This window comes from Charadrius vociferus, unplaced genomic scaffold, assembly GCF_000708025.1.
Source record: "Charadrius vociferus isolate BGI_N301 unplaced genomic scaffold, ASM70802v2 scaffold72, whole genome shotgun sequence".
NCBI classification, from domain to species: Eukaryota; Metazoa; Chordata; class Aves; order Charadriiformes; family Charadriidae; genus Charadrius; species Charadrius vociferus.
Genome location: NW_009647830.1, coordinates 604,528 through 629,230, shown reverse-complemented (window position 1 = coordinate 629,230; position 24,703 = coordinate 604,528). Strand labels below are relative to the sequence as shown.

Below are 24,703 nucleotides of genomic sequence, written 5' to 3'. Positions count from 1 at the left end.
CACTCACGGGTCCTGCTGAAACTAAATTGCTGTGAAGTTTAGTCAGTAAGCCAGAAAGCAATATTATCCTTAAGACCAGTGACAGCTGGCTGTGGTAAATCAATCTTCTTGTGCTGTTGCTAGAAATGTTTCTGGTTTATATCCAGTGACTGCCAAATATAAGAAGTAGAGAAAAAGCTAAAAATTCAGGACTTTCTATTTCTTTCAACCAAGTATCCTAACTTCTGAGCTACAGACTCAGGCTTCTGATGCATACGATAATTTGAAAGAAAACAGTGAGTCAGCTGTCCCATCTAAAGGGACCACTTGGATGTCAAGATCCTGGAAGCAGCACAGGAAATACAGCCTCCAAATGGTGCCTAATGCAGGGCTGCAAAGGGAGGCAAAACTTTCAGATATAACTCCTGCTTTGGAGCATCTTACTGGCTTCCTCTTCTTAGCATTGCAGACCCCTTTCTTAATTGCCTTTCTCTTCCTATTGAGTTATGCAGGGTCTTGCGTGCCTAATTCAATTGTAGGGATCCTGCTCCCAGAGACAGGAACTGTATAGTCAAATGCAGAGACGCTCACCGTTACTCCAGCTAACTGTGTTTTTAATATGGTCTTGGAGGGTTGACCTTGCTTCGGTCCACTCTGTGCACTGCAAAATGAAGCCACTGACTAACTTGCAGATGACCAAACCATTTTCAGGACCTAGCTGCAAGTAACCAGAGGCTATAAGGTGAACTTAACTTGCTGCTTTGTTTAATATTGCTAAATATAATAAAATATGAAGCAGCTTCCAAAAATGCGAAATACTGGAAAATGAACAGTGTTTTCTACGCGTCACTGATTTGCTATGTTTAAATGTGTTTTGTGTTCCACCATGATGCTTTTGATCTGTAGTGGTGAAGCAAGGTAGGAGAGCCTGTAAGCTAATAAGGAACCGGAATATGCTAACTTTCTCTAGGTGAAAATTAAAAGGGTGCAGGGAAAATGTGCAGTCAGGCTTGTCTGCTAAATACAGTCGTTATGTTGAGACCCATTTTAATGTATTCCTACAGATTTTGTTTGCTAAGGCAGGCACAATGAATAGCAGGATTGAATAAGATATTGTCGTCTCCTACTGCACACAGATGAGATTTCTGTTACATGTGATTTTTCTTATACAAACCGTTGTGATTTATTTCTATGGCATGTACAGAGATATTACTAGCCAGGTCCCTGAAGCCCAAGATGTATGCAGAGATGGCCTCCATTTTCTGCAAATCCTTTCTAAAAATAAGAGAACATTTGATTAAGGGTTGACAATTTTCTTTTCTTCCTTTGCTTGCTCTTGTAATTCATTTTGCATGGGAAGTGGGCTGTGTTTTTCTTATACCTTCCAATTCAGCAGCCGGGCGGCTGGCTTTGTGGGCCCACTCCCGTCACCACGGCAACCAGTAGATCGCTGCGATGCGATCCCATGTGCTTTATGTCACTACACGGTGCTATTGTTCTCCCGTAACAATTTGGGAGATGCATTTCTCTATTCTCATACAGGAGGACTAATTACCATTCCACTGGTCATCTCATGTGTCACATATGGACTAGCGCATCATATTAGGATGCATTTTGCTTCACATGTAGTGACTTTAAGAATGACTGGTTTGCACCATGAAGCCTATGTTCAGCACCAAGCAGACACTGTTCCTCAGAAACATGCTAGAGAAGCTGAACCGAGGCTTCAGTTCTCAAGAATCATCAGTATGACCATACTAGGTGAGATCAAAGGTGTCTCTAACGTATTGCTTCAGTGTCTCTGCTAATGGCCAAAACTGCCCAGAAAAGCAAAATAAATAAATAATTTGTCTTTTTTTTTTTTTTTCCCCACTCTCATCTTTGAGCTAACTTAAAGTTAAGCATATGGGCATTTAGCTACACTAAAGACTGAGAGCTGGATATAGAGCAGGCAGAAGACCTGATTTTGCTAAATACAAATCCACCATAGATTTCAACGGATACATAAGACTCAGCTGCTCTTTAGCATTTGGAGGAAGCTGATTTACCATCCCTTTTCTAGATCGCAGCAAATCATCCCTGCACTGCAAAGCTTATTTCTTTTTATGTTTTGCAGAGATGGCAGAAGCCCTGGACTACTCTTCTTACAAATTAACTTTGGGATGATATATTCCACAAGAATCAAAATCAGAGCAGTCCCTTCAAAACTGTGTTATAACGACAGGTCCAAACTTCTGGAGTGCATGGAAGAAAGGATACTTAGAATCATAGAATCAGAATCACAGAATGGTTTGGGTCAAAAGGGATCTTCAAAAGACGTCTAGTCCAACCTCCCCACCATAGGTAGGGGCATTTTTCATGTTGCTCAAAACCCCATCCAACCTGATCTTGAACACTTCCAGGGATGGGTCATCCAAAACTTCTTTGGGCAACCTGTTCCAGTGTCCCAACACCCTCATCATAAAAAAATGTCCATGTCTTCCTTATGTCCAACCTGAATCTACCCTCTTTCAGTTTAAAACTATTTCCCCTTGTCCTGTCACTACAGGCCTTGGTAAAAAGTCTGTCTGTTTCCTGTAGGTCCCCTTTATATATTGGAAGGCCTCAATAAGGTCTCCTTGCAGCCTTCTCTTCTCCAGGTTGAACAACCCCAACTCTTTCAGCCTTTTCTCACAAGAGAGGTGTTCCAGCCCTCTGATCATTTTTGTGGCCCTCCTCTGGACCTGCTCAAACAGGTCCACGTCTTTCCTGTGCTGAGGGCTCCAGAGCTGGACACAGTACTCCAGGTAGGGTCTCACCAGAGCAGAGTAGAGGGGGAGAGTCACCTCCCTCGATATACTGGCCACGCTTCTTTTGATCCAGCCCAGGGTACAATTGGCTTTCTGGTCTGCGAGCACATATTGCTGGCTCATATCCAATTTTTCATCCATCAGTGTCCCCAAGTCCTTCTCTGCAGGGCTGCCATTAACCAATTCCTCCCCCAGTCTGTACTGATATTGGGGATTGCCCTGACCCAGGTGCAGGACCTTGCACTTGGCCTTATTGAACTGTAGCAGGTTCACACAAGCCTATTATTCAAGCCTGTCATGGTCCCTCTGGATGACACCCCTTTTATTCATAAAGGGGAAATTTCACTCTCTGTCCTTTACTGATCCCTAAAGCATTTGAATAAGGTATAACTGCGCAATGAGTCCAATGAATGAGGGAATGACATTCCATTTACGCTAACTTTAGCTAAAAAATAAACGTTCTGTTTTGGAAAACAACTGGGCAGCCACTAATATGTAAGAAGTGCACTCTGGAGCGATTAAGTGATCACTGCATTTCTTAATATTTCCGTGTCAACCCATGACAACATATTTTTAATATTAAACAGTAGCATTTCATGTAGCATGGTCTATCTATGTCACCAATAATACAGCAAACGTCACCCAGAATTTACAAAAAAACCTGTGTAGCTATTGACGGGATCTCATATAAAATATTAACTACCATGGGCATCAAAACAGTTTGCCCACAATTTTTAAGTATCTTGCTATTGAACAACAACATTTATAATTCTGAAATGTTAAAATAAACAAACACATTCAATAAATGTGTAAATAAACAAATGCAAAATCAGATTTCAGGCTGTGTAAGCCAAATAGTAAACTGTCTACTTTCTGTTCCCTTCCTCCCTTCATAGCTGTTTCTTCCTCTTGTGTAACTTATTCCCAATCCACATTGTATTCAGATATAGCTTTAGTACTGTCACCTTTCTTTCTGTTCACGTTTTCTGCTTTACTTACACATTTTTCACTTTTTGCAGATATTCTTGTATTGTTTATAGCAGATACAACACAAAAGCAGTAATTAGACTACCATAGTTCTGTGATTTCTACCCATAACTGAGTAGCTGGAAGTTACAAATACCCACACAACATGACATTTTTATACCAATCCATAAATTACTTGCATATATAATAGCAGCCATAATCTTTTATTGCCAGTGAAGATAAGAAAAAAATCCATTCATTTGAAGAAGTCTGTTCTCAGAAACAGAACTATGTAACTTGTCTCCAGCCAAAGGAAATACTAGCTGTGAAACTTAAATTCACATATTGGCCTCATACAGACAGTCCTAGCATCTTGATGTAGGCCTTTGAACTATCCCTCCTGCCTAGCAAATAGTATTTGGTTTCAAGAATCTTCTATATAAAGGTAAACTTGTTGGTTTTGTGTTTTTGTTTTTTTTTGTCTGAGGCTGATTATTCTTCCCATAGATGTGCCACATTTTCTTAAAAATCTGAATTAACATGTTTAAAATTAATGAGAAGACAGCTTGATATAGTCTTATGGTAGTATTACATATATGCAGACTGATCCAGTCCCAAAGCACTATGGAAGGATTCTGCAATGTTGCTACACAGCTGATTTTCCAAATACACGTGTTAGGATATCTGCTGCCAGAGTCCAGTAACCTGACACTTCAGTACTTCAATGTCCCTCAGTCATAAGGAAACCTTCATGAAAGTCAGTCCACCTTGTCTGGCACTCTTCTTCCTCATGCTTCCTTTGACAATGAGCGTTTCCACCAATCCCTTTCCTATACAAGGATACTGTATTTTACAACTGACATTTAGGGAGTCTTTGGGGACTCCCCCTATCCAAATTCAGGCAGTTCTTTTACTGATGCTTTGCATATTTCTTTGTGAGCAAGCTTCTTCTAATTTAACTTTTCTTTGTGATAAAAAAAATGCTCCTAATGGTCCTGGTGAACACTTGTGAGTCTCACTGGCCTCTTCTGCGTCTAATATTGGGTCCAAACCAGACGAGCGCTACCAACAAACTGAATAATAAAACTGTAGGCTCCCTATCCAGTGACATAAGATTGTGGGAGACTGTAACTTCATTTGATAGAATTTCCATATTTCAGTAAAACTTTTAAAAAGGAAAGGTTACTGCAATTAATAACACTGCCAAAATAAGAACTGCTGATCCACTAGACATTAAAGGCATGTTGCAAAGTCACAAAGCTACAAAATACCAGAATGAAGACTGTTCAACACTGGCTTATCACCCTTAACCCCAGCATACATATTCTACAGGGCATCATACACACAGTATAATTATATTTCTGAATAATCCATTAATTCAGTGCAGGGGGATGGATGGTACTTAAAAAATAAGATAGCTGATATTTCTTTTTTTAGCCTTTATCATTCTTTGTGTGGGTCCATGTCTTATATATAGTCTTCCATTGAAGACTTCACCAGTAAGAATGACTCACTTTCTTCTGACTTCTTTTAGACACTCATTGAAATACTATTAGACAGCTCCAAAACAGGAATTAATATATTTTATAAGACTCCTTCAAGGGAAGATGGCAATTTTATACATATTATACAGATAAAGAATTAAAGTAGGACTAATTAGGGCCAGATTATTTTTTTTAAATCTATTAGTTTTCAGTGCCTAAATGCAAAGACTGTTTTCTTCCACTTCAATGAGTACTTAGTATCTATCTACATATGTATTCAAAGCACAACTGTAGTCAAATGCAGTTTTAGCTATGAGCACTCACATTTCAGCAGATTCAAATTCTGCTCCTTCCCTTGCACTTGTGTATCGAAGGATTTGCAGTGCAATAGCTTTATCAGAAAAGCTTGACAATTTGTAGCTAGCTGTCCAGGTAAATCAGAAGCCTCAGACACATTGGAAAACAGAAAAATCTGAATAATATGGTTCTATAAATCACGCTGGAGAGCACGGTCAGCTTTCTGCAAGGAGTCAGCTTAAGCCCAGCCAAGCAAACTAGCTCTCACCCAGCACCAGCTATGTCGGACCAGTGCTGCCTCCCAAAGAGTGACAAGAACATCTCTCTGAGAACCACCCAGTTAAATGTCCCTCTGATTTTGTTCAAGGCTCCCTAAAATGTTTTACGTCAATAAAAGAACGTAGATGTAAAGCATCTCCTCTGTTCCTCTCTTTGTTTTCTTTTATTCCACCCCTTCCTTCCTTCCTTTCTTCCTCCCTCCCTCCCTTCCTTCTTTCCTTCCTTCCATTTGGAGACAAAAAAAAGACACACAGTAATTTCTACTGAGGAAAGAGGAACTGGACGAAAGGAGTCTGGCCTGCAGGGGTAGTGCGGGAGGGGGAGAGCTCAGAAACACAGATGCATTTTTTGCGAGAGTGTCAGATACAATCTCAGAAATAAAGAGAAAGGAAGAGTGGTACCCAGATAGCTCCAGGAGAGACAAGAAGAATGCTAAGGAACAGTATCTGCCATGAGTTTGGGTTATAGAAGTAATAAAATGCAGGAATTCAAGATTAAAGTAAAGAGAAATTACATATAACTTGCTTATACACAGAAAATGTTCCTGATTAATTTTGTTTGGGGCATAAAAATATTAATAAATATTAAATACTTGTTTTGTTTTCCTGCACTATTTGTAGCTTGAGTCCCAATATAGCCACTGAATTTATTCGGAACTTAACTGAAGGTACTCAGTGCTATTCCTTAGGTGATCTGGTTACCTCTGAGAAACTGTGCTTTCCAACTGCAGGTACTTAGAAACCTCTACCGTCAAAGGACAGACATAAGCAGATAATTAGCTCTTAATATACAGGTATTTCTGTCCCAAGATCCTCTTTTGATTTCATGTATGTGGGCCAGCAATATTACATAATTTCCTAGCCAGATAACTAAGGAAATAGACAAGCATCTTACCCAAACTCATAATCAAATCAGAGGCTGACCTTAGAAAGACCCTTAGATATATTGTCTTACTCATTCTCCATGGACCAGGCTTCTTCTGCATGTGCTAGCAAGCGTTTTCTTTATTCTCTTTCCCCTGAGTCTCCCTTTCATACTGTTCGAGAAGGCAGGGAATCAGCATGCGTTTTAAACAAATGCATATATGAAGCGAGATGCTATTATATACGCAGCAGAGTTAAGAGACAGAGAGAAATCAAAACATGCAAGCAGGGACAGCAGAATTTTGCTGACAAAAAGCCTGATATTACAGGGAACCAAAGATTTGTCTGTATCTGGGTTCTTTGGCATAATATTCCACTCTTGCTGCATAAAGTTATTTTTCTGGGCAGAAAGCGAAGAGCTACTATTTCTACAGGCAATAAAACAAGTACTTAAAAAATCAGAACGTCAGGAAATAAAAAGTTCATGGACAGACTAGACACATTTCCAAATTCCAAGAGAGATGGAAAATGAAATAAAACAACTTGCATTGTCAATTTATAATTCCTTTCTGGCAACAAGAGGGATGCCTAGGGAGTTCAGAGAAGCTAACAGAACTATAATATTCATACTATATTTAAAAATGGATCAAGGCTAAAAACCAACTCAGTATTGTGCAATCTTTTATCCTAATGCAGCATAGCAGCTAAGAACTATTATTTCTTCATAAACGCCATCTTAACTTACTTCAAGAAGTGGACTTTCTATGTGATTAAAAGGGGAGCTGTTTGGAGAGAGCATACCTGAAGCAGCGAAAAAGCTGTTAAATAGCGTGGCTACTGAAGAACAGAAGCTATCAATCATTTCAGAGATTTTGAGAGCTATACCCAGCTGCACACACATTTGTTTTGAGTGTGAGCTGTAAGATTCCAGCAAATAAGACGAAGATATTTTCCTCCTTCTTCCTAATTGCAAAGGGGGATTGTGCACAGAGGACCACTCTTTACCAATTCATGGCTGCTAACTGGGCATTCAGAGAAAATACTGTTTGGGATATATATCAGAAAGGTCATTTGATAGGCCTTTATCCAGCATACTTTTATTTGTGGTATTCCAGTTTTTAATATTTAAACTGACTGTTAGCACTTGTATCCACAGTAACCTTATCCCTCCACATCTGCCACATGGGCAAATACTTCAGCTTTTATATTTCAAAACTTCCATCTAGATCTAGTCTTTGGATCAAAAATTTTTGAAAGAATTATTATCCAGTCAAAGATTTTCAACACAAATCTGGAGCAGGTATGGTACATGTTGCAAATTTAACCCATTGTTCCCATCAATAATGTTATTAAACCATTCAGTTTCCAACCATTCAATAAAATACTGAATAAGATAATACTAATAAATATCTGAAACATGAGATTTCAGTGAAGTCATGCGTTGCATGTACAAGAAGTGTATATACCCTCAGTTTCATCAGTACTAGCCAGTCTAAAACAAGTACAGTGTATTGTTGCATGGAGAATTTATCCATATGCGCAGTAATTGCAGCTCAATGAGGGACAGCAAAAGATACAGAATATAATATGTTCCATAGTGAATAAAATGTTTGAAATGCTTAATGTAGTGTTTTAAAGTCTACAGAAATAAATTATTTGGAGAGTAAAGTAGCATTTGTATTACTTGTTTTCCTGAAAATATATTTCCACCAGTAGTGGACTAAGAACAAGACTAGAGACCAGGTGTGAATTTCATTGTGTGACCTTGTATTTACAATGAATAAAAGCTTGTTGTTATTTCAATGTATTATGCTAATATGGAAGAAAATCATAGCTAATACAAGGCATTTTGCTTTGTCTGCACTGGGCCTTTACCTTACTTTCAGCAGTTGAAGAATTTATCTTTTTTTCCCATTGAAAGTCAAGAACAACAAACTTTCTTAGAACTGAACCTGTGCTTAGACCCATGTAAAACACTTGGGCAAAGTTTTTGGAGGTGACCTCAGATGCACAGTTCTCAGCTCCTGAAAAATCATGACTAAAGTGTTTCTACCTGAATATATTAATTTTTAATTGTCTAAAGTTACCATCTGAAGTGTTATCCTTTTATCTTTTCTAACTCTTTATAACCCAGTTTCTAAAATGCAAATGCAAATGAGCAGCATGTTTGGATGTACAAGTACTTCAGAGTGATAACACAATTCTAATGTTCCAAATGAATAATACTAGACAAGTGTAAATCACTGCTGAATGAGAAGAGAAGGCAGTTTGGAGACTTCATCATTGTTTTAAAGAACCATTGGGCTAAGGTTGTAAAATCATCAAGCAAGGCAACATTAGAAAAATAAAAACAAGTTTTGTTTTTAAGGGCTAGTTCTTTGAAATATGTGCTCGTGTATACTCAAATCTCAGTACACTGAACGAGGAAGGAATTTTGAGGGAAAAATTTAGCAGAGAAACCTGTGATTGAAGACTGTATCATGAGGCATATAAACGTGAGGGATGAACTGAGATTGCAGAGGTACTGTAACTCTCCAGTTCTTTATTTCTGAACACGTGGAATTTTTCACCTTAGTGAATTACTTTTCTGTGTAATGTGTGTATGTGTGTACACACGTGTGTGTGCAAGTGCATGTGTGAATAGGCAGAATGGACAGCACATTGGGAAGGGCAGGCAGAATGAACAGCGTGTTGATAAAAGCTTTACAATTTTCATTGCTTTTGTCATTACGAAGGTTAAAACTGACGCTGGAGTGTTGGTACCACAAAAAATTTATAGGCATGGTGTGTGGGAGAAGGAAACATTTTCACCAATGTGTGGGAAAACAGATCTCTAAAGGGGAGGACAGAAGGTTTAGGTGTCCAGGAAATTTAGAAGCAATCGTTCAAACTCTGTACCAGGAATGGCTTGCTTGCATGGCAATTCTGGTACATCATTCCAGAACAGCTTGTAAAAGGTAGCTGTAGTTTTACTAGCAAAATAAAGTTTGTCTCCCTTGTTGAAATTTTAATTATTTTTGACGGAACGAAAGCTTCTCATCTACATGATGAGAGGCACAATGTGTGGTACAATACATCTGTTTCTTTACTGGCTTTCCTTAAATACTTTGTTCATCTCCCAACTGCACAGTTACTTCATTTAGTTATATTCTCTTCCTATTACATCCCATCGTGACATTCTGTTCATTTCCCCATTTTCTCCCCACCAGACTCAGTACTGATGACAGTAACTATTTGTTGTTAATAACATCACCACACATTTCCTTGTTGAATAAGGCATTAGTTGTATGGTGAAAGGTTGAAGAGGTCAGGAGACTGGAAATCTATACTGAGGATGAATCCCGTGATTTGAAATACATATTGATACTACATTTGTATTTTGTTTGTCCTCTAATAATTCATTCATTCTCCAGGAGTTCTCAAAGATGATTGCTAAAGGATCTAGTATTTCCTCTTCAGTTTCTTAAGACTCTTCATCAGACATCACCTAACCTAGATGATTCAGATATTTTAATTAACCAAGTACTCTTTTATCTGCTTGCAGTATGATAATGCTCTCCTTTTCCTCTCTCTAATATCTCGCTGGTCTTCATTAACACTGTATTTCACTAATTCTCATACTTTGTTCTTTATGTTAAAACTAAAATGAGTTTTATTTGACTTCTAGTGGTGGTTGTAACTTTCTTAATATTCCTTTTAGCCATAGCATATTGATAAAACCTTTTCTGAATGTATTCTACTTGCATAGTTAATGAAATGCCATTTTCTCTCCTAATTATTTTCCTTTTTGTATTTTGGTTATTCATCTTTTCTTTCATGATGTATTATCTCTTTATTATAGATTGTTTCTTTTTTTTTTAAAATCTGCATTAATACTTGTTCATATAACTACCTGAGCTTTCCTTACATTATCCAGTTTTCCTTCGTAAAGGATAATGTCCAAGAATCTTATGTTTATTTCCAGTTATCTGTTAGTATCCACTAATCTTAACCTGATAACTCCTTCGGATTCCCACAATGTAATTATCAGTAATCAAGCTCCTCTGTACTGCTGTGTCCTTCAAACATCTTTAACTTAGGAAAGTCTGTCATTGTTTGAGATTAATTTACCTACTGGTCTGGATTCCATTTAATGGTTTCTTGTTGGACAATGTTGCTCTAAAACAGCGATATACACAACTGTTTACTGTGTTCCTTTTAAAATTCCTTTCTGTACTATTTTTTAAAAATTTTGTTAAGAAGTATTCCAATGTGAAAGAATTAAGAATAAGATGTAAATTTCTATAACATATAGGCCACAAGTTTTAAGTCTATGATTGCCTTCCACTGCAAAGCTTTCCATTATTTACCTATAATGTAAATATATTTATAAATGGATTGTCCTTTGAATCTTCAGTTTTTCACTCTGAAGAGTAAAAACTCTTAGACTTTCCACCTCTCTTAACCTTTAAACTTTCTGTTGCTTTTAATGAGCTTTACGTATTTTAATGTTTTCCATATCTTTCATTAGTTATGAAGAATAGCATTATACACATCGTTGTATACCCAAACCTTTCTAATTCTTGCAGATTTAGCATTGTTCTTCCTGGTAAAAAAATAATCTGGAAGGTTTTGGCCTTAAATATATACATAACAAGAACATTGTATCAGCATTACATCTCTTATTTTAAGAGTGATTAAAATGTCACACTTTATTCTGATTATTAGAATTTTCATGTGCTTTATTAACCTAACTTTCAGATTAAATATTTGCTACTAGTTCCACATAAACTCATCTTTAAGGCCAATAGACAATTCCTCACATACGTAGTCTCAGAATACAGTTCATCAGTGCTTGTACACCAAGATGAAGGCCACTGTCTGCACTAGGCAGGCTTTTAGCTCAAGCACAACATTTCACAGTAACATTTAACATATTGTTAGAACAGATGGGACTAATTCCAGTCCTCAAGTACCGTACTCACAGATATGTACCATGAAATGGTTTCAGTTTTAGTGGTGACTGTACATGCAATGGCTTTCAATGTCTGGATTTGGCCCTCTGGGTAAGACTGAGCCCAATACACTGACACGTACATTGGAAAAGCTCTTTTATCTCAGACTGACATAGACTGAGCTTCCGAAAAAGGCACATATACACTGGATGTCACTAACCTGAATGGCAGAGGTGAGTGGAAGGACATTCCACTGCATATACTGGTACGCAGATTGTCTACCAAGCGTACAGCCTGAAGTCCTGTCTGTGTGCCTTGTATGTACAATCTTGTGTGGAACAACATTTAAATAGAGATGGACAAATATTCCAGAATAACCAGAGAAACCCTCACCTAAAGGTTAACTTAGCAGAACTTAGCAGACAGGCAGATGGCCCCATCCCTGATTATACCTTCAAGATACAACTGTTGAGATAGGTTTAGATGAAAACATACTCCTCCTCACTCTCAAGGAATCCACCATACCCAGGATGTCTTAATGAAGTCAACAGTCTGTTTGGAGATAGGTTCCTTACAAATCAATTGTTCAAGTGAAATACACAAAAATTCTGTCTTGTTTTTCTTTCCTCTGTTGAGCAATCATTACTTCCAAAATTTTCATAGAGTCCTTTGTCAAGTGCAGAATCAGTCACCACCCTGCAGTGCCTGTGTTTTTCACACACACGCATTACATCTATAGATATATAAACATGAAGCAGTTTCCTCTAAAATCCCTTTCCACTGGGGAATGAGTACTGCCTCTCCAGATCTGCATGCACTCACACAGGATGATGAAGAATGGTTTGAGACCTCAAGACAGAAAGACAGTGCAAGCTGTTATTTACACATGTGATATTGAAGAGTACATTAATAAGCCCTTCTGTCTCTTGACCAGCTTGAGGAATACCACAACAGAAGCATTAACTGGAGCATGTGGAATGGGATTATTTGTTAGACCTGCTGCTGTTGCAGGATGACAGGCACAATCTTCATCTCTGGCACCCACCTGAGCTCTACTTTGCAGCTTTTATAGTAAGAATCCCTACTAGGATGAAAAAGAAGATCTTGAAGCCTCAGGGCTGGATGTTCTGAGGGAGGAGGAAAAGCTTTAATAAAAATACTTTGTGTTTCCTTTTCAGTGAACCCTGGGTGGATTCTAGCCCAAATTGAGCCATCTAAATTTTTGTGTCTACATGATAGCTTAAGGAGACCTAGTAAAAATAATCAATACAGCCTAGACAGTGATTCAGCTGACCAGATGAATCTACTTTAATTTATCCTAAAATGAGCACCCTAATAGTTAGTCAGCGAGTCAGCTAAATTGCATTCTATGCTCCATTTCCTTTAATGGCTGATTAGGTGCTTCACCTTGTTGCCCACAGATATGAATTTAGAGTCATTTGACGTGCTGCAAATGTACCTCGCCTGAAATCCAACTGAAGGTCCAGATAGGTATGGGTTTTCCATAGATCCCGTGTCATATATTCCAGGCCTACACAGATGTCTCGGACACCTCAAGTGCTTCCAATATGTGGGCAACTGAACTGAGTCCTAAACATCTACTGACTGGTACACATTTGAACTTCAACTCTACCCCACTCTATGTTTGGCTAACAGGTTGGACTAAGGGAAGAGTTGGCCTGAGGTGAAGAGTTACTGAGGTGAAGGAGAGGAAGACTCAGAAGAGAGCAGAGTGACAGAGCCACTTTGCTCAGGGAAGAAGACAGGTCCACGCTTGCACTGAGAAGAAGTTATGAGTTTTCGTGTCAAGTTCTGTAGATCTGCCATGAAACTTGTTTTTGCAGGTCCTGGGGTTTGCAAGCGAGGTCCAAATGAAGCATATATTCTAAGATTTTACTAGGTGTACAGAAAATCTTAAACCACAGCTTATTCCAGCATCAGTAGGACTCATATTCCTTCTACTCTGTTAAAAAAGTGGTTTACTGCACATCACTGACTGCCAGTTTTAAGGTTGCCTTAAACCATTCTTAATTTCTGTGTAAACTACTACACACAGACAATGGTCTCTAAATATTCTTATGCTTCAGATGATGCATGGGTGCCCTGATGAGTCCCTGCAGTAACCATTACGGGTCTGGAGAGCTCAGAGCCTGGATGTTGCAAAGGTTGATCTGCTCTCCTAAGCACGTTAGGAGCTGGCTTCTGAAAGTCACTAAAGCCACTACAGACTAGAACCCTTGTCAAACATTGGCCTCTTTTTCATCATCTGCAGAATGGCTAATTTAAGAAAGGTGTTGGCAGACTGACTCACTCTTTCAAGCTTTCATCTAATGCCCAAGTCATCAATCTCTGCACTGGGTATTTTTGGATAAAAGCTGTGGTGGTCTCTACAAGTGCAGGACTTGGAGCCAATGCACACAGAGAATTTCTTTCAAGTGCGTTTCAATCTAAAGAAGCAAGATTGCTTCTGTCATTTATACCTGATACAGAGTTTAACATCCTCCAGAGAAATTAAAGGCAAGAAGAACTACTGGGTACTCCAGTACAGCAAATCCCAGGAATGACACCTGAGAGAGGACAGTCTCCAGATAAACTTCAGCTGACTAATAAACCTCTGGACCTAGTAAAACTGAAAGAAAAGAAACAAAGAAAGAGAGAGAGAGGAAGGGAGAAAGTAAAGTCTTAACTCAAAACTTAACTCAAAACTAAATCCAAACCAGGCAGCTAAGGGGAATCGAGAAGGTAGTCCATGCCTAGGAATATGAAACCAGTTAAATACTTGTGCAGGTAAGTCCACAGGATGAGTACAAATACAGAAAATTATTAGAAGGAAAAGAAATACATATGCAACTAAGATACTGGGTGGAAACTCAAGGCATCTATATTCAGCTCCTAGACACGTCACAAGCTCTGTGTGACCTACAACATTTAAGATTCATTTCAGCTTCATAGGCATCAGGACTCTAGAGTCATCTGAGATGCTCGGTGGTATCCCACCTGGACTCCAGGTGCTAATCACGAAGGATCTGGCTGTCTCTGGTCCTCAGTAACATCTGTCAGCCCTGTCTGGATCTCCTGGATTCTCTATAGTATCTCAATTGGTACTGGATACCTATGTCTAAGCAACTGATTTAATCTGTTAAACATTATGTCAGCAACTTTTTTAAGAACCAGTGCCTTTTATCTCAAATGTATAAGCAGTTTTAAATTCCACCCTGCAGTTGCTTTATGCCTCAGTTTCCCAACAGCGAAAAAGAGAGAATGGAAAAAAATACTTAGGCAATACTTAGATCCTCAGGCAATGCAAGCCATTTAAGTACTTGAAGGGGGTAGAGGTGCACGTCTGTAAGTTCACAGCAGCAATGAAAGTCTAGTGGCTAATGCCAATTCAGATTATTAACTGCTACCAGTGAACAATATTTTGGAATGTCATAATAAAATGCTTCAGATTTTTCTGTTAACTCATTTTGGTTGCCTGGTCCCTCTCTCTCATAGAGTGTTTTCTAAATCTTTTAAAGAGATACTATCTTCATCAAATTGCAGTATTAAGCAAGTGATAAATTTCAGAACATCTTAAATGATTAGAACAACCTATAAATAGATAGTCGTATGCAGTCCTTAATCAGAACTAGTCCCTACTGGGCAGTGATTTGACTGAACTCCTTTTTATCTCTGTGAATCCAGAAAGCAGTCTTTGATGAGCTCCAGAGTTGTAGAAAGCTGCATGCAAGGATCTAGTGACCTCGCACATTTGTATTTTTTCATCTGTTTCTCTGCAATTTAACTTTTTTTTCTCAGCATACTAAATTATGTAGGCCTGCAAGTCTGCATAGAGACTATAGCTCGTTCCAGGCATATCCATGGGACCTATGCATCAAAAAGATGTTCCCTGATTCATTAGGTTTCCTTATTGTTTAGATATAGTTTATATATTGCAATTTATGGCTGATCTAATTGTTTTCTTGCGCTTTAGAATTAGTTTAACTGCAAAATAGCCTTCATATTTTGAAGCTGCAGTATCATCTGCGTCTTCAAATATAGAGTATCTCTGCACAAAGTCACTACAAATTTTTACATCTGAAGGACACTGCAGCCTATTACACAACAAATTATCAAAGTTAATAATGATTGCACATATATATACACACATACACACACATATTCAGGTATGATTCTACTCCCACAAGCACACATGAACCAAGTCTTGGGACTGAATCTACCTTTGGCCTACTAAAGAATATGCAAGTGTCATTCCCGCACGACAATAACAGTAGGTAGGAATTGCACTTGCTATGTGCGCAACTACGCTCTAAATAGAAATAAAGTAGTTTACGAAAACACAACTCATTTTTTAATACTATGTTTCAAGATATTTTTTAAACATAAATATTGATGAACTATGGAAAAATATTGATACTGTAAAGTTAATAGGAAACAGGCTGTTTCTTCCTATAAAGTCCACAGACTTCAGTAACATAAACAAATCTTCCTAATTCTAAGCACAGTCTAGTGGATAACTTTCCTAATTCCCAAGGGGACTAAACACAAGGAGTTAATTTCTGTGATCTAATGAATGATTAACCATGAAATCTTTTTATCTGAAAAACACCTTTTTATTAGAATGTTAATTTAATTAATAGAATTTTGCTGTTGAAAATAGTATAAATAGAATATATTTATTCTCAGATGTACGTTATTCCATGGACATTAGTTATATCATAGCGATATTCCCTCTCCTGTTCTGAACAGCTAGTAAGACCTGTACTACTAAATCATACTTAATAGGAGTGTGATGGTTGTTGCTTAGGCAACAGAATGAATAAATGCAGGTCAGAATGTGCTTCCAGAAAAACAAAAGCAGGAATATGGTACAGAATGAAGAACAAATATGTCTAACTGATTTTTACTGCATTGAAGTATTAGAGTTCTTCAATATAAAGTAGGTAACCTATCTGAAACACTTAATTTAATAAGGTTGTAAAATATAGCTTAATATGTAAACCAATTTAATAAAGGTAAAGCAGTCCTCTCATCTTAAGGAAGATTACAACATATGTAAGTTTGGAGTAATTTGAATTTTTCTCTTAGCATAGCAGCTCTTTCTTCTCTCATTTTCCTATATGCTTTCCAAGTTTAATTTTCTCTTTAACATTTTGGCTAGAATGGAAAATATTTTTAAAAAAACTCATTTAAATTTTCAGAAGAGGCTTTCCTTACATAATGCTGATATGTTCAAAAGAACGATATATAAAGAAATTGGTGTTTTCTGATTCCGGTACAATATGGGAGCTATTCAATTTCTGGTACAAACAAAAACTGAAATATGTAACAGCATGATGAACAGTGTGAAATCAATAAATTAGGAATTATTAAATTACTGAAATGATACATTTTTTATTACGAGGCAATTTTCCAGCTTTTTGCTTAATCATTGGATTTAAGAGTCTAATCTTCCATTCACATATGTATGCTACCTCAATTAATATTAAAAGTAGTTATGTATTTTACTTGTGATATATATTTAAAAACAAACCACTTCAGAAAATGCTTAAATTAAAATCCCCGGAAAACATTAGCTAACACACAAGTATGCAGGCAGAACTTAATCTGCCTGATACCTGAGAAGTTTGATTTGTGAATTTGAATTATAGAATCTTCTATCCAATTTGTATGTTTACATAAGTACACTAATAAGAGACATAGCAAATGAAAGTCTTATAAATTCCCCCAGAGCGGGGTTCGGGCACCTCCACAGCCAGGGGAAAAGGGGAAAGCCCTACAGGGCAGTTTCTTTGGCTCCTCTGGTGCTCATCATTTACCTGTGGTAGGTGTACCCCCCTGCATTTGTTATGCCACCTACAGCCTCTTGTGAATAATTTCCTTCTGTAATCTCTTTAAGACTAAATGATCATCTACTTATGTAACTAATGCTACCACATATAAAAGAATATGTAGTTACATTTTGGGAAACTGTAGCTTGAAACCCACTTTGGAATTTTATTTTTTTCACATTGTTAGGCTGACAGCACACCCCTGCACGCTTTGTTTTCAAGAATGTTTTAAGGTAAAGATTCTAATGATTTTTACTGATAGAAGCAAAAGATCACATGGCAGCCATGTAAAAACAGGAAGAAATCTCTACACTATTATAATGTGGAAATGACAGAGATCTGTGCCTTAATTTTCTGATCAGTAAACTAAAGGCATATAATGATGTTGGCAAAAGAAATTATATCGGAAAAACACAACTCGTGATGATTTTATACTCATAATATTCATTCTGTTTCACTTCTGTTTCTTATATGCCGGGTGCAAGTTATGAGAAGTTAGAACTGTTCCAAGATATACAGGGTTACTAAAAATATCTTAAAAAGGGGCTGATTAATAATATTTTAAGCTTTTATATTTTATAAGAAACGTAGTCAGGATTTTTGCAAAAGGTTCAAGTAATATGAATACTGAGGCAGGTAGAAAAGTGACTATATAACAACCTTACAAGTAAGCTTCTCTCTTTACTGTCAATATTCATTTCAATGGAAAGTTTGTGCACGACAGGTCTCTGTTACTTTACACCCTGTGCGAATACTATAAAACCTGAAGTACCTCAAATTTTATTCCATTCATACATTCCTGATAAATGCCTAGAGCTAAAACATGAAAATGGAACTATTAAAAAGAATGCGTTACTTTTTGACACAGGGCATAAGTTTCAACAAGTGAATCCCATAGCCTGGTTATCTAAGATGCAAAAACATTTAACTGAGACAGCCAGAATCACTTGCACAGAGAGCACACTTCATTAAATAATTTTCTGCTATTAAAATACCTCTCAATGAAGAATGGCATTGCATGTTATTTAAGTATTATTACAATGATGTTAATGTTTAAATAAAAGTAATAATGTGATGTATTGCAGATAGGGGTGTTTACAGCTTTTACATACTGTGAAAATCCTGCAACGGACTAAAAAGAACTGTGCCTTTTTTCTTTTTTAATCTGAAGACTGATGAGGGGGAGAAAGAACCTTAATATTCAGTTTTTCTTTTATCATATTTCTGGCTAGAATATTTTGTAATGTGTACAGTTTGGAAGTTACACAAGGACAGGTTATATATTAATTTAGCTAGACATAGAAAAGTGAAACACTAAACAGACCTTCTTAGTGCAATGCAGAACAGCTTTAAGGTTTTTATGAGCACATAAGAGACAGACAAAAAAGGCGGCTACAGTGTATATACACAGCTATGCACAGAAGATTTCTTACCATAAATTGCACATTGTCAAATCCATTAGCCAGCAAGTGGTTTTCATACTGAGGTAGCCCAATATTTTCCAACCATTGTCCCACTGTCTGGACAGGGCATCGGGGTCCTGTAGGAGGGTGAAGAGGGAGGCGTTTAAGCAACGAATAACCATCCACTGGATAATAGCGGTAGTCCTGGGCTGAGAGGTGGCATTGCCACATCGTGTTCCTGGGAAAGTTGGTATCAAAGGAGCCCGCCAGCTTGACAGATTAATGTTTTCAGCAAGCAGAAAAGTCAGAAGTAAAACATAGTTTACAGGGCAGTATATAGCGTAAGATCTGATCCTAGCTCTACATTTCTTAGTTATTAATCTTTACTACAGACCAGTACGTCATACAGTAGGAAAAAAAAAAAAAGCATATCAAGCTGTCAGCTAAGCTGTTCTCCGTTATATGTGATTGTTGGAATACTCCACAATGAGCAATGCACTGCCAGCAGCAAGAATTCTTTTTATCAAGTACTCCTACACTCATCAGTATGCAGCTCCATGCTTCTTGCTCCCCCTCGCTCGCTCCCCTTCATTACCCAGCCTAGGCTACACCTCGCATTTTCAATAATAGCCATCAGATAAGGCAGATTTTTTTTTGTCTGCAAGCTGTAAGCCTGCTGCTGCTGCTTCCTCCTACACACCCATCCAAGCGTCAATCTTGAATGATGAGAGCAGTCAAAACAAATGCAGAAAATAGCAAGATTCAAAAGCAACCTAGAGCACTTAAATCTGAATAGAATCTTCATACCAGTTACGCTTTACATATCTGTTTGTTGTAGATTTTTACGTTTCACAAGACATTAGGAAATGCAATACATAAACCACAGCCTATGGCATGGTTTACTATGCCTTCCCCTTTCCCCTTTTAATACAAGGTAGGTAGTGGTCTGCATCTCTGCTTATATAATTGCAAACCCCTTTAATGAATCGATAATGAATACATTTCATAGTTTCTCTCCTGTAGTACAGCAAAAGACATAAACGGCACAACAATTTTAGTCAAAGTAATTAGATTATCTGCATGATTCCTTCAACCGTAAAATATTATAAGACACAAGAAAACCTTCATGCCAACATATAATAATTCAACTTGAAAAGGTCACCATTTCAAATGAATAATTAAAAGAATATTTTTACTAAGTAAAATTTTAAGTTTATATCCTTTTCTTAGAAAAATGTGATTGATAGCTGGCAGACATATAAGATTTGCATTATTTCTGGAGAGGGTGTATATTTTGCCAACTATAACTGGAAAAATTTAATAAAAGATGATGAATTTAAAACAAAAGCAAAGTTCATTTTCTGCACAAGAAACCAAATACCTCATGATGTGTTTTCCATCAATGTTCCATTTTTGAGACTGTTTCTCTCAACGCGGAAATACCTTTGTTCTGAGAGAAATGTTTACTAAACTTCTGCTTTTCATAACAGGATCAAATAACTTAGCAAAAAAGGCAGAAAATGGGTATATTCAGGGTACATTCCTAAGAAGAATCCAGTCCAGCAGAACTTTATTTATTGGATACATTAATTACTTCCCGTTGTTTTTTTTGTTCATTGTGAATCTCAAGCAATGATCATCTCTAAGGAGGAATTTAATTCTAGGCATAAGGAAATTACAGATATCTGTCGATAGCATCATTTGAGATTGATGATACTATGGCAGAGAACTGTTTCATAGAAATCCAAACCTACAGTCCGACCGACATGTTGTAATACAAATTCTCTGCAAGTGACATGCAGAGGGTCCCCGAGCAGCCGCAGAACAGACTCCAAAATTAGCTGTATATTTAAAATTAACAATCCTTTAAGAGTTTCAGCTCCAACCTCATAGTCCTTGGACTAAAACTGGATGACCTGTCACTCTGATATTGCTGTTTGGATTTGTGGAACATCTCATGGAAACTGAAGTCCATAATGATTTTGTCAAATAATTTTAGTTGAGCCACAGAAGATCTTTCACGAGGTTGGAAAGTTGCCTAAGACAGGACTGTTATGAGATCTTACATTACTCCAGGTCTTCCTCCTGATTTGATATATTACTACATGAAGCATGAAAGGTTCATTAGGTCCCTCAACAAAGTACTGAAGGCTTATCAGGCACTGGTAAATCTGTAATTGCTGAAGAAACTTTTTGGAGTTTTCTCAAGTGTTTAATAACAATAGTGTGTGAATATATGCAATATAGAGAATATGTTTTTTGGTAAGAGTACAGTGTGCACAAATAGCTAAATGTACTTCAAAGAGATTAATGGATAATTCATTTTTTCTCAGAGAAAGTAGATATACCAAATTGATAGCAATCTAGGTCTCATGAGATACAAGTGCGTTTTTTCACGCTTGTCTGTAAATCTTCCCTATTTTCCAGAGTTTTTTTGACTGTGAATCAATATCTTTGCACATAGATGGAGCATAATCCCTTCAGGGTTGTGTCCAGTCAGTTGCAAGGCTGTAAGGAGGAGGGTAGGCTATGTTGAGTTGAAATATGGTGGACTTCCCTTGGGTGAGCAAATTTGAAAAGCTGGGCAAGCTCTTGAAAGAACAAATTGGCAACAAAATTATCTTAAACAAGATGAGAATGAAATCCTTGCTGAATTTTTCTTAGTTGACTGAGAACTCACGAATTCCTTTGAAAAGCATTCCTGACTTTGTCTTCTTTCCCCCATAAGCAGAAAAATTGATATCAGAAAGAGCCCTAGTGAAGCATAATCCCACTCTTTGACAGGATTATGCATGATTGACTCCTGTATTTCCCATACATGGATAGACACAAATGTCTCTGCATCTTGTGTCCCCCACCAACAAAAATGTTCTGCCCACAATTTGGCCCACAGCCAAATAATCAATATACCAGTTTCATGGTCAAACTGCTTCTTCCTTACCTTACTATAAACAGCATGGAAGTTAGGCTGCCAGTGATGAGAAGTGCTTGGCTCAATGCCTAGCAACAGTGTAGGCAAAATTCAGTTTTTGAGTGGCTCCCCAGACACATTTCCTCATGTAGCTGTTGGTACTGTGTCTAACTATCTCCATGGCCCCAGCACTGGATGATTATAGCACTGCTGGTCCCACTGCGCGCTATCCTCCAACTCTGTCCCCTGCCAGTATAACTACATGTCTGAGCCCATCAACACAACATACGGTTGCTCAGCAAGGGGAAAGAAAATAAGAAGAAACACAGTCAGCTTGCCACCTTATCCTCATCCTTGATTATCATCTCATTGCTAAAGTACCCTGTTATCTGCAAGACCTTTTTACCCTCCTTCTTCCTCCGAAGGTTGTTTTAAGGCAAAGGAAGGCACAGAGCAGAGCCAGGATTGTGGGGACTAGGGTGAAGTCTTTCATTATGGGAACTTGCAGCTCTTTAGATCTCCTTGTTCTTTGCAAGTCCAGGAGACTTATCTTAGGGGGGCTGCTTGGATTGTTCTCCCGAGCCAGTGCAAGTGGAAACTATAGCAGGTTTGAGACTGGAAGGTTCTCCCTTCATTTTGCTAGTCTGTGATTCAGTGCTCGCCCCACCACTGTGCCGCTGCAGGCAGCACCTACTTTGCCTATGCCTAAAGCTGGTCCTGATATTGAAAAATAGTATGCAGACTGTATGAGATGGTCTCACCTGCAACACATTTACATACTACCATGCTTTCCTATGGTTTTAAAGAACATAAATCCCATGATAATCCTTCTGTGATACCACAACAAAAAAAGATGTACCTACTCCTGAATGGGAAAACTGATGCATAAGTCTCTTACAGGGATAGGAATACTTGATTCTTTCTTCTCCAAGGCAATAGAAGCAGCACACTGAAGTGATGTCTGCAAGAAAGATGCCATCTGGTATGCTATACGATAATTTCTACAAGACGTCTCGTTCCCAATGAGACTCAGAATATCTTTATTGTGGGGTTTGGAATTGACTAAATCTGTGATATCAGACAACACATGATTTCAAACATGTTGTAAGGCAGATTTGCTCTAAATGCAAAGGAATTTAAGGTCTCCTCTATTTTATTGTCTGTACTGTTAACAATGTGGATTTTTCTTTTTTTTTTTTAATTTCTTTTTTTTTTCAAGTGAGGAAAAGAGAGAAATACAGTAATTCTTGCTAGAGGAGGTGCTCCCCCAGTCATCATGAATAGATTATTATAAATCATTTTCTTTGGTAGGTCAATACCTGTCGAACATTGCTAAAGACTTCTGGTGTTAAGGAATCAAAAACTGGAGAATTTTAGTAGCTACTGACCAAGAAATTTCTAGAGTGAAGACTATACCACAATAAGAAATGATGAAGTAAGCTGGCAGCCAGTTTAGCAGAGCTGGAGAAGAAATTGATGCTAGAGTAAGTATGTAAACTTTTTCCTAATTAAAGCTTTCAGCCTTGTCCAACACTAAATGGGATATCATTTTCCTCTTTGTATTTAGGATTTCAGCTGGATAAAAAAGTTCTCTCTCGACATTGTGACATAACTTGTGCTAGAGCAGAGTTACTGTAACTGGGTGTTCTAGTGAATAAAAGATTCTGACGAAATGTATTCTGGGAGAGGAGACAAGAATAGCTAGGAACAGGATGCTGTATGAGAAAAACTATGCCTAACATCCAGCAGACCAATATAATTAAAGAAAGTTTATTATGGAAGCAGTATAGTAGGTTCCAAAAAGTGTATACAAGGTATCTGCTTTATCAGGCTGAGAGTTGGAATTGGTGTTGTTCAGCCTTGAGAAGAGAAGACTCTGGGGAGACCTTATAGCAGCTTTACAGTATCTGAAGGGGGCCTACAATAAAACTGGAGAGGTACTTTTTACAAGGGCACGTAGTGATAGGATGAGGGGTAATGGCTTCAAACTGGAAGACGGGAGATTTAAAATAGATATTAGGAAGAAACTTTTCACTCTGAGGGTGGTGAGGCACTGGAACAGGTTGCCCAGAGAAGCTGAGGATGCCCCATCCCTGGCAGTGTTTAAGGCCAGGTTGGATGGGGCTTTGAGCAACCTGGTCTAGTGGGAGGTGTCTCTGCCCATGGCAGGGGGGTTGGAACTAGATTATCTTTAAGGTCCCTTCCAACCTAAACCATTCTATGATTCTATGATCTTATGCAGTCCAGTTATGCTATTAGGCTACTCAAAATGCTTAGATTTTAAATTACCTTTTTCATAAAACTCTGAAAAACCTGGATGCCTTACATAAAACCTGTAACTTCTGTCAGCAGCCTATCTCTTTGGATGATGATGCCACTTTGGATGATCGCATTTGGTGATGCTGAATATTTTCCTGAAAGTACTTTTCGAGACATTTTTCATGGCATATACAGAAACAAAACAAAATCAATAGAAACAGATTGAATTTAAATAACACTATCTAGTATTTATAATCTAAAGGTTACTTTCCATTGCTTATGTGTAGCTCAGAATGCACAAAAATAATCTCAGACCACAGCTAATGCAAGCTCATTGACTAGGAAAATCATCCTCACAGTTCTTTTCTGATTTTTATACCAATATTTATCATAACTCTACATTATCAGTATGTAAGTACAATAACTATCTATAATAACTACAAAGTCAGCAAGGACGATTCATTTTATTTGACAGATGATTTGTCAACTGTACTTTGTGAACCCCAATGGCCTTTCTACGAGTTTGTGTTTCTGACTGTTGATGTATTATCAGGAACAACTCAGTGGAAGTACTCCATTCCATCATGAAACATACATTTTTTTATAGACACTTGAAAGTTAGGATATTTTTCACGTTCAGTTGATTGCTTTGGCATCTTCGATTTAGTCTCCTTCAGAACACATCCTGTTCAGTGAATGAGCAACAGA

At 37.7% G+C, this 24,703-nt stretch overlaps 1 protein-coding gene across 1 annotated transcript in view; it reads right to left on the bottom strand.

The window, feature by feature from the left end:
• Positions 1-24,703, bottom strand: part of ANKS1B (ankyrin repeat and sterile alpha motif domain containing 1B) — a 456,808-nt gene that overhangs the window by 183,867 nt on the left and 248,238 nt on the right. The window contains exon 17 of the mRNA XM_009882636.1: positions 18,856-18,962. Coding sequence (XP_009880938.1) covers positions 18,856-18,962 — 107 coding nt within the window. The remainder of the gene's footprint in view (positions 1-18,855; positions 18,963-24,703) is intronic.